The sequence below is a fragment of the Nyctereutes procyonoides genome, unplaced genomic scaffold (genome assembly GCF_905146905.1).
Source record: "Nyctereutes procyonoides isolate TBG_1078 unplaced genomic scaffold, NYPRO_anot_genome, whole genome shotgun sequence".
Taxonomy (NCBI): domain Eukaryota; kingdom Metazoa; phylum Chordata; class Mammalia; order Carnivora; family Canidae; genus Nyctereutes; species Nyctereutes procyonoides.
Genome location: NW_026575125.1, coordinates 113,140,796 through 113,151,380, shown reverse-complemented (window position 1 = coordinate 113,151,380; position 10,585 = coordinate 113,140,796). Strand labels below are relative to the sequence as shown.

At 35.8% G+C, this 10,585-nt stretch overlaps 1 protein-coding gene across 1 annotated transcript; it reads left to right on the top strand.

Annotated features, from left to right (window-relative positions):
* The first annotated feature begins 8,930 nt into the window (after positions 1-8,930).
* LOC129518121 (ATP synthase subunit d, mitochondrial-like) lies at positions 8,931-9,453 on the top strand. The gene has a single exon (XM_055338133.1). It carries the CDS (start codon positions 8,938-8,940, stop codon positions 9,451-9,453), a length of 516 nt encoding a protein of 171 aa, XP_055194108.1. The 5' UTR covers positions 8,931-8,937.
* The last annotated feature ends 1,132 nt before the right edge of the window (positions 9,454-10,585 follow it).

Genomic DNA, 10,585 nt, shown 5'->3' with positions numbered 1-10,585 from the left:
TCTGTTATGTGGGTAATGCCAGACTGGCTGTATCCCTAGACAGACTGTCACTGTCACTCTCAAGGAGTACAGCTTTACAGAATTCTATTCCTCCTTCCAGGTCCTTTCACACTAGAAGTAGTGACAATTTTGCTACTACTAATTGAGGTACCTGCAGTATCCTTCGAGGTTCTTCTTTATTCTACCCAAACCTTTATAATTCGTTTCTGTAAAAACCTACCCTGCTCCACAAATTATCCTAATTTGAACAGCTTCTCTGTTTCTTATGGAGACTCTAACTGATAAATATTAGAAAACTCATTAGGGATCATATAGACTGCCACTCAAAGTTCTTGGGAGGAATAAATAAGAAAGGGCATATTAATAGTCTGCCTACCACAAATCCTGTTGCATAATCCGCATTCAGTAGACAGTAGTGATCATTTTTATTATTTTTCTCATCTATATCCAGGCATCAACCAGATTCTGGCATAAACAAGATACTCATTAAATATTGGTTATAAAAATAAATACAATTGCAAAAGAAGAGGCTAATTTAGACCTCATTTTTAAATTGATCCACTATCATTCTATTTCAGTTTTCCTGCACTCTTCATGGTTTTCTCTCACATTCCAATAATATAGATCCTTGGTTGTGTCTTTAGGACTTGACTTATATTTTACGTTCTTTCAGGAACTGTAATTTTAGTTCCTATTTTTAAATAATTTCTATTCTTTCTCACATAGTGGGAATTTTAAGGATAGATTACCCATTCTGCCAAGTAATTTTATATCTTTCTGCTTTTATGTTAAATGTAATTTATTAAGAGCCTGTGACAGGTTGAAATTCGGATGCCTAGGTATCATTTGGACACCTCAACACTGGCAACATTCAAACAGCAGTGAGTTACTGGAGAAAATAAGCATACTGTTAGCAAAACAGTTGTCATTACTTTTTTATAGTTCATAATGTATTTTCCATGTCATTTCATTCCAACAGAACACAATGTCCTTTTGATACTGTTCATTTGTGCTTTTGTCCTGTTCGGTCATACTGTGCAGCCAGGCTCCTTTAACTCTTTCTCTCGGTTTCCAACAGGGCCAACAATCTCAAATTATTCAAAAATATGCCATTAGCACCAAGTAATCATCATACCTGCCTCACTTGGAATTGTTTGAAGTGACAAACCTATTGCCAGAAGGGAGACTGTAGGTTTTTTAATCATTTTATAAACCTAATGAATCGGAGGCAAAGCTCCTTACTTGAATATCTGAAGAACAGAGTCTATATAAAATAAATGTTTTTAGCCTTCACAATTTCATTAAAGGATAAATGACAATCTGGGAGCAATAAAAAAGCATTTCCTTTCATTGTGTATATATTTTGATTTAATTCCTTAAAGAATTCAGATGTATCTCACTTCCAAATTAAATGTAGTTTATGTATTTGAATCCCTGCCACAAAGACTACTCTGGGTTTCCTAAATGTGTAAATCCCTAGGTGCTTTACTCCAGAGGCATAAGATAATAAGATGGTAGATTGAATATACACATCTAATTTCACTTCCTCTGAAAACACCACTAAGATCCACAAGGACAGAGAGAACAGGAGTGAATAAAACAGCAACAACATTTTAGAAGTTGGAAAGCAAATGAACCAGTGATAATTGGCTTAGAACTAAGAAAGCTGAATCTCAAGCAGGCCTTAGGAAAAGTGAGAACTAACCAGCTTGACATTACAGAATCCTTACAGATTCAGGGAATATTAGCACTAGGTACTTACTGGGCATGAAAGGGAAATGCTAAAGTAAGAAGAAAGGTAAAAAACTGTTGGAAAACTTCCAGATTTCTAGATACCTTATCCAGTCTTTGCCCCGAAGGAATTGTCTCTGTCCCGCTCTAGCAGATACCTGATAGATTTACTATCTGGAAATACCAGGCACAGTTGAGGGTATGTGTACTAAAAAACAGGGATGTTAAATGACCATGGACCACGTGCACATCAAATGCTGCGAATTCCTGGCTCTCCTCCCTTAATTCTCACTGAGTGTTGCTCCCAAATCTCTGGCAGCCAGCCAGATCCTTACCCATCTAGAAAGAAGATAAGAAAATTCTTCTTAATGAAATTTGATCAAAGAAGAATGAAATAAATATATAAAAAATGTGGCATTCCTTAATAAAAAATAGCATTCGGGTAATTTTACAACAAAATTCTGTCAACCAGATTCACACACACACAGAACTTCCAAACATCATTTTATTCCTTTATCCTTAACTATGAGCAGATAATCAAGGGTTATCAGGCATCTGACAAAAACTTCAAGGAAAATGAAAAATAACAGAGTAACAAAGTAAAACAAATACATATTGGAAGAAACAGAAAAAATAGTGGGAGTAGAAAACTTCAAAACACTCTTAGCATTACTATAATCTGAGGAGGAAGACTAGGTGCTATATCATATTTCCACGGGTGAGGAATTTTAGAATTTGTAGAGGCTGAAAGCCTTGCCAATATGCCATAGAAAGCAATACAGAAAAACATATTTTTCTTTTCATGTTTTTATATAAAAATATTTCATAGCTTAAGCATTGAAACCAGTAGTGATTTATTTTTTTAATTATTTTTTATTGGAGTTCAATTTGCCAACATATAGCATATCATCCAGTGCTCATCCCATCAAGAGCTCCCTCAGTGCCCGTCACCCAGTCACCCCAACCCCCCGCCCACCTCCCCTTCCACTACCCCTTGTTCGTTTCCCAGAGTTAGGAGTCTCTCATGTTCTGATTTATAATGCAACATTTAATAATCTCCCATTACACAGCTTTCTTTTCACATCCCATTTTAACCCCCAGTATCTACTTCATGGGTTTTATTCAAATACATTTGTCATGTGCAATGAAATGCAGGTGAGGGGGGGACACAGAGATAGGGAGGGAGGGAGGAAAGAAGGGAGTGGAGAGAGAAGGAAAGATTCCACTATAATGCCTGGTATGGGATAGTTTATTTTCCTATAAACATTGGAACACACCCTGCGCATGCTATGCAACTGGTTATTCCTTCATCATCCCCATGGACATACATACCAAGATGTATGTATCACTGGACAGATATGTAGATATATAAATAAAGACAGTATATTTTCAAATTAACCTCTGGATACCATAAACAATGTTATATGGAGAATCTTTTTTTTTTTTTTTTTTTTTGCAAAACAGAATCTTGGTTTTTCTTTTTTTTTAGATAAAATAATTTTTTTAATTTATTCTTTATTGGTGTTCAATTTACCAACATACAGAATAACCCCCAGTGCCCGTCACCCATTCACTCCCACCCCCCCACCCTCCTCCCCTTCTATCACCCTAGTTCGTTTTTCAATGTAAGATTCATATTTATCTAACAGCATTTTGTATATTCATATTTTTCCAATGGCTGAGTAACATTCCATTGTATACATAGACCACATATTCTTTTTTTTAAAGATTTTATTTATTTATTCATGAGCGACACACAGAGAGAGAGAAAGAGAGGCAGAGGCACAAGCAGAGGGAGAAGCAGGCTCCATGCAGGGAGCCCGACGTGGGACTCAGTTTGGGGTCTCCAGGATCACACCCTGGGCTGAAGGCGGCGCTAAACTGCTGAGCCACCCGGGCTGGGCTGCCCAACCACATCTTCTTTATCCATTCGTCTTTCGATGAACACCGAGGCTCCTTCCACAGTTTGGCTATTGTGGACATGGCTGCTACAAACATCAGGGGTCATTTTTTCCATTGTGCACTTCATTAAAACTCTAGCTAATGCTATACTTTTAAAATGTATGTATGACAGATCCATCATATATTTTGGTTCTGCTTTTGCCAATCTCCTTATCAGTGTCCTTTTTTAAAAAAGGTTTTATGTATATATTTTGAGAGAGAGAGAGAGAGCAAATATGAGGGAGGGACAGAGGGAGAGTGAGAAACAGACTCCCCGCTTACTAGGAAGCCTGCTGTGGGACTCCATCCCAGGACCCTGGGATCATGACCAGAGCCGAAGGCAGGTGTTTAACCAAATGAGCCACTCAGATGCCCAGTAGTGTCCTTTTTTATGGAAAACCTAGGAGGTTTTTGTTAAGACTTCATATAGCAACTAACTAAAAAATTATCCAAGTAGGCAAATACCAGTTGTACTGACTCAAGATTTGAGTTATAAAAAGTGAAAATAAAATGATGTAATGTTTTGGAAAAGAAAAAACTGTGACCAGTGGTAAGGGTAGGAGGGCAATAATAGTTCTACCAGAAAATGAGGAGGCATTATGATGTATAAGTTATAAGCAGGAGCTCTAGAATCTGGGAGACTGCATCTAAATCTCAACTCTCACTCACATAGTAGTATGAACCTGGGCAGATTACTGAACTTCTCTGAGATTCAGTGTTCTGATCTTTAAAATCAGTAAACATTTTCTGTAAACATTTTTCTGTCAGTAAACATTTTCTGTAAAAAAAAAATCAGGTAGTAAATATTTTAGACTTTCCAGACTATATAGGTCTCTGTTGTTTTAGCACAAAAGCAACCACAGACACTATGTAAATGAATGGATATGGCTGTGTTCCACTAATTTTGTATAAACTAAGAAGTTTGGAAAATGCAGTCTAATGGATGATTTCCTCAAAATTATACGATACCTATTTTCACATGCAGAATTGCAAAAGAAAAAGAAGGAAAACCAGAAAAATTGACCCAAACAAATATAAAAAAATCATTAAATGTATTCTGTAAATCTTACTTGGTCCTTATTACAAAATATAATAAAGGAGAGGTCACTCTAACAGTTGTTTACAATAGAGGGGGGGGCAAAACTCTGACAATCTAGCCCAGCAACCCAACCTGAAACTGATTTAATTTTGATACAAACAATAAGAAAGTAAAATGTGAAAGTACAACATTATTGACTGTAGAAGAAAACAATGTTTTCATTGATTTTTTTATAAATATATTACTAAAAATTATTTTTGTCAGGCTTAAGTTTATATTTAGTAAGACAAATTTCTCATATCCTAAAATTGCTTTCCCAGGGAGAGAGCACATATTTTTTTCACCAGTAATAAGAAACATTAATCATTACATCATGTCATTTCTGACAGTTGCATATTGACTCTATTTCTTGGCACTATCTGCAAAAAGAATATTTCACTTATTGATATTTCACTATTCAAAGCTCTTCTGGGATCTAAAAAGTTAGTTCAGGTTCCAGAAAGACCTAATTGTAAATATTGGGTTAGATAACATCAACATTTCTAAATATTCTTTCTTTGTAGCAATCCCATTTCATACTGGTTTCCAGAACACTTTATCAGGCCACTTTATTTTTTGTTTTTTTATATGTATATTTTAATTGGAGTTCGATTTGCCAACATATAGCATAACACCCAGTGTTCATCCCATCAAGTGCCCCCCTCAGTGCCCGTCACCCAGTCTCCCCCACCCCCGCCCACCTCCTCTTCCACTACCCCTTGTTTGTTTCCCAGAGTTAGGAGACTCTCATGTTCTTTATGCAAATATCTATTGGGTACCTACTGTGTGCTTAGTTTCAAATGACGACTGAAAAAATTTATAAAACAGCATAATTTGACACAAATTATTGGTAGAAAATATTAGGAAAACATTTTGAGCAGAACACACAGAAATATAGCAAGATCCTTATATTTTATCTGGAAAGAGTGATCATAATTCCTCTACAAGACCTTTCTATGCTTTATTTGGCTTCCTATGAATTTGCACGTAGAATCCATTTTACTGCCTTATAATATAGATGGAATTGACACTGATAAATAAGTCTTACTCATTCTGAAAATAAGTAATTGACCTTCCTAAAAATAAAGAACAAAGACAACTTAAATTAACTTTCAATTTCATGGCCTAAGGTCACAGCTGGAACAGGAAACCTAGCCTGAAGAGTGACAGGATTCTAACCTTAGTCCCCATCTCTATTTTAAGACATGTTTTTACTTTAAGAAATCAGAATAATGCCTGAAGGAAACGTACAGTAATAATACTGGAGAAATTTGATGTTATTTGAGAGAATGGTATGGTTATTATACAGTGCTCAACAGTGATGCCTTCATTGGAAATGTTTTATTTTACTAATTTTCAACTTACTTATTGATGCCTTATTATATTAAGGGTCAACTATATGCTGTGGCCTGCAGGAATACACAGATAAATGAAAGCCAAACCCCGCCCTTGAAAAGGTCTTGGGTGGGCAATGTTGTTGTTGTTTTTTTTTTCTGTGAAAGAGCTAGATAGTAAATATTTTTGACTTTGTGTGCCATATGGTCTTTATTGCAACTACTCAACTCTGCCCATGTAGCATGAAATTAGCCATAGAAAATAGATACATGAATGTGTATATGATTTTTTGCTTGTTTGTCTAATCAGGCAGCCAAGCTGAATTTGGCCCACAGGCCATTGATTTACTGACAACAGACAAGTATATATGTATAATGTATACATATTAATCAATGCTTGTCCATTTTTAGGGACTGGCTAGAATGTATTTAACTGGATTTTGAGGCTGCAGCAGGAAAGTATGGCATAATCAATTAGCTATGCTTTCATATGTGCACTGGGGTGGTTGTAGAAATGTCATCTATCTACCTGCTTTTAACATTAAAGACAGACAATTACAATAAAACATTAAAATTTGTGGAAAATGCCATAAGAAACATATGTACATAAGGCAAAAAAGTGCTTAAAAGGTATTGGAAATACCAGAAGGGATTGCTAAAAGTTTTACAAGAAAGAACAATAAGCCTCAGTGTCTCCAAATCATCAATAATTGCTCCCATCAATGTATTTTTAAAACCATATCATAAGCCATAAAGAAAAAGACAAATAAATATGATTAGATAAAAATTAAAGATTTCTACAGGACAAAGACGATAAACACATTTCTCAAAAGACAAATGAGAAATCGGGCAATATATTTGATACACTTGACAGACAAAAGACAGTTTTACATAATATAGTATGAGATTTATGCATTTAAAGAATAATTTTTTATACAAATGGAGAAATTAAGGACAAAAATGCCAAAGGAAAGGACATGATTAGCACTTTAAAGAAACTCCAATGGCTTATTGACATGTATAAATATTTGAGTATCACTGTTAATTAAATGTTTAAGCAAAAGAAGATAATTCTCAATAACTACAGATAACTGTGAACATTGACATTTAGTGCCTCAGAGTAATGGTAGTATCACTGCCTATAAGCTGCCTATACACTTATTCATGCATCTATGTGGCATTCACTTACTCATTCAAGCATTTACTGAACTCTTCTTATATCTCAACTACCTGAATAGACAGCAAAGCCATGCACTTTCTGTTCATTAAAAGTTCATATTTAATATTAAAGGTAAAGATGTGAAAGATCTAAAGGAACTGTGATTTAAAATTTCCCAGCAAACAAACAAACAAACAAACAAGTAAATAAATAAAATTTCCCACCTAGGGGAAGTCTCAATTGTTTCATTTCTACTCCCCAAAAGTATGAATGTAGGTAGGGGGACTTCTACACTTACTAGGGGTCCAGAGAATGCTTGTAGATATTCTAGGGCTTTGCAGAGAAGGTTCTGCCTAGGACGATCACATGGAGATATGTCAAAGTCTTTAGGCTCAGGCATCTGTCCCACTAGATAATCAGTGGGTAAGGTGCTGAATGCTGACAAAGTGAGGCCCTTATCACAAGTATGGTGGGTGAAAACGATGGGATGGAAATAGTTATGCCAGGCAACTAGAAATCAAAAGAGAAAGCTCCCCCCCCCAAAAAAAGCAGAGAAAGAGGATATGAATAATAGAATCAATAAGTACAATGTTCACAGCAGCAACGTCCACATAGCCAAAGTAGGTAAAGAGCCAAGATTCCATCAACATATGAATGGATGAAGAAGATGTGGTATGTACGTACACACACAAACACACACACACACACACTGGGATATTATTCAGCCATCAGAAAGGTTGAATACTTACCATTTGCATCTAGGTGGATGGAGCTGAAGGGTATTATGCGGAGCAAAAAAAGTCAATCAGAGAAAGATTATTATGTGGTTTCACTCATATGTGGAATATAAGAAACAGCATAGAGGATCATAGGGAGAGGGAGGGAAAAATGAATGGGAAGTCACCAGGGAGGGAGACAAACCATTAGAGACTTTTAACTATAGGAAACATACTGAGGATTGCTGGAGGGGAGGTTGGTGGGGGGATACAGTAACCAGGTGATGGGCATTAAGGAGGGCACGTGATGTGATGAGCGCTGGGTGTTACACACAACTGATGAATAACTGAACTCTACATCTGAATCTAATGATGTACTATATGTTGGCTAATTGAATTTAAATTTAAAAAAAGCAATAAATACAAACCAGTTTATAGAAAACTTACCCTCAACAAACAGATAATACACATTATTTTGAAGCAATCAAGGAACAGTCCTGAAAATTGACAATGTACAAGTTCACAAAGAAAGCCTTAAAAAAGCTTGATGAATCATTATCCTACAGACTATGTCCTTTGACTAAACTAAACTTAGATTTTTAAAGGATAACTTAAAAATCTAATGTTTAGAAACTAAAATCATACTAAATGATTGGATTAAAGAGGAAATAATTAAAAATTGTGAGATAGTCCTAACACCGTTTAAATTAGAAGATCTGTGACATAAAACGAACAGAGTGTTGTGAGAAATTTACTGCTTTAAATCTGTTATCAGAAATAAAATATTGAGGACAGATAAGCTATGTGTTTAGCTCAACAAGCTGGAAGAAAGGGCAACAGAGTAAATGCAAAAGAAACCAGAAGGGAGGTAATAGAAAGACAGAAATATAGATCAAAAGAACAATTACAACATTAAGAAATCATTACTTAAAAAGATTAATAACAGGTGGGCCGCCGGGGTCGGTGAAGGATCTCAAGATGGCTGGGCAAAAACTTGCTCTAAAAACCATTGACTGGGTAGCTCTTGGGGAGATCATACCCCGAAACCAGAAGGCCATTGCCAACTCCCTGAAATCCTGGAATGAGATGCTTACCTCCAGGTTGGCTACTCTTCCTGAGAAACCACCTGCTATCAACTGGGCTTACTACAAGGCCAATGTGGCAAAGGCTGACTTGGTAGATGACTTTGAGAAGAAGTTTAATGCCCTGAAGGTTCCTGTGCCAGAGGATAAATACACTGTCCAGGTGGATGCTGAAGAAAAAGAAGATGTGAAAAGCTGTGCTGAGTTTTTGTCCCACTCAAAGGCCAAGATTGAAGAATATGAAAAAGAGCTGGAGAAGATGAAGAACATAATTCCATTTGATCAGATGACCATTGAGGACCTGAATGAAGTCTTCCCAGAAACCAAATTAGACAAGAAGTATCCCTATTGGCCTCACAAGCCAATTGAAAATTTATACCCCAGCCCTCATATTATAAACATTGGACATTAAAAATAATGATACGGAAAAAAAAGATTAATAAGATAAACCACAAGTAATACATGAAGGGAAAGAAAACTAAGACTCAAAATATGAACAAGGAAAAACACTATAGCATCTTAAAAAGGAATGAAATAGTGTTATGAGTAAGTACTTGCCAATAAACTGGAAGCTTAAGAAGAAATGAACATATTGTTGGGGAAAACAGTATAAATGGCTAAATTTTCCAGGGGAAACCTGTAAATCCAATTGTTTGGGAGACTCTTATTTGTTGTGGTGTGATTTTTAACACATTTAGCCTCTCTCCACTACCTCACTCACTTGTCCCCAGGAAAAGGGAGGGATTTAGTTTGTAAATTTGTAAGAAGAAGGGACACGCTTCACTCAGCCCCTTCTCATCCACTCTTTTTCCACAGCTAAAAGGCAAACTCTGATCTGCCTTGTGGTAAGGGATCTGGTGAATTCAAGGGTGAACTCTTAGCAAGTCCACTTGGCTAGAGATCTAAAGTCACAACTTGCAGTCACCTTTATCTGGTCTCTCTCTGACACATATGTATCTATCAAAAGGTTCTCAATTCTCAAAGGGAAGAAATAGGCATTATTATTAGCCCCTCTCACAAATTCAAGTGCACATAACTATTAAAAAAATGAAACTGTTAATCAGACTCTCCTCATCCACTGCCCCACATATAGTAAAGCCCTATACCTAGATGGTTTTATAAGTTTTACAAAATGTTCAAGGAACAGGTAATTCTCTCTCTCATACAAGTGGGTTAGAAAATTGAAAATGAGAGAAAACTTACCAACCCATAAGACTAGCATAACTTTGATTTCAAAACTGAGAAAGAACAGACCACAAAATGAAATTTAAAGGACAATTTCCCTTATAAACAGATATAAAATTATAAAATAAGATAATAAGAATGTACCATAATTAAATAGTTGTCTGAGGAATGTAAGACTGATTTAAGATAGGGAAATATGCCTGTGTGATTCTCCACCCTAATAAAATAAGGAAAGCATTTTATTTAAATAATCATTTCAATAGATATGGCAAAAACATTTGATAAAGACTTTTAATTTTTAACAGTGTTAAAATTAGTTTCAGGTGTACAATATAGTGATTCAAGACTTCCATACATCA

Excerpts from the sequence above, each read along its gene's own strand:
- LOC129518121 (XM_055338133.1), top strand. The coding sequence starts at position 8,938 with ATGGCTGGGCAAAAACTTGCTCTAAAAACCATTGACTGGGTAGCTCTT.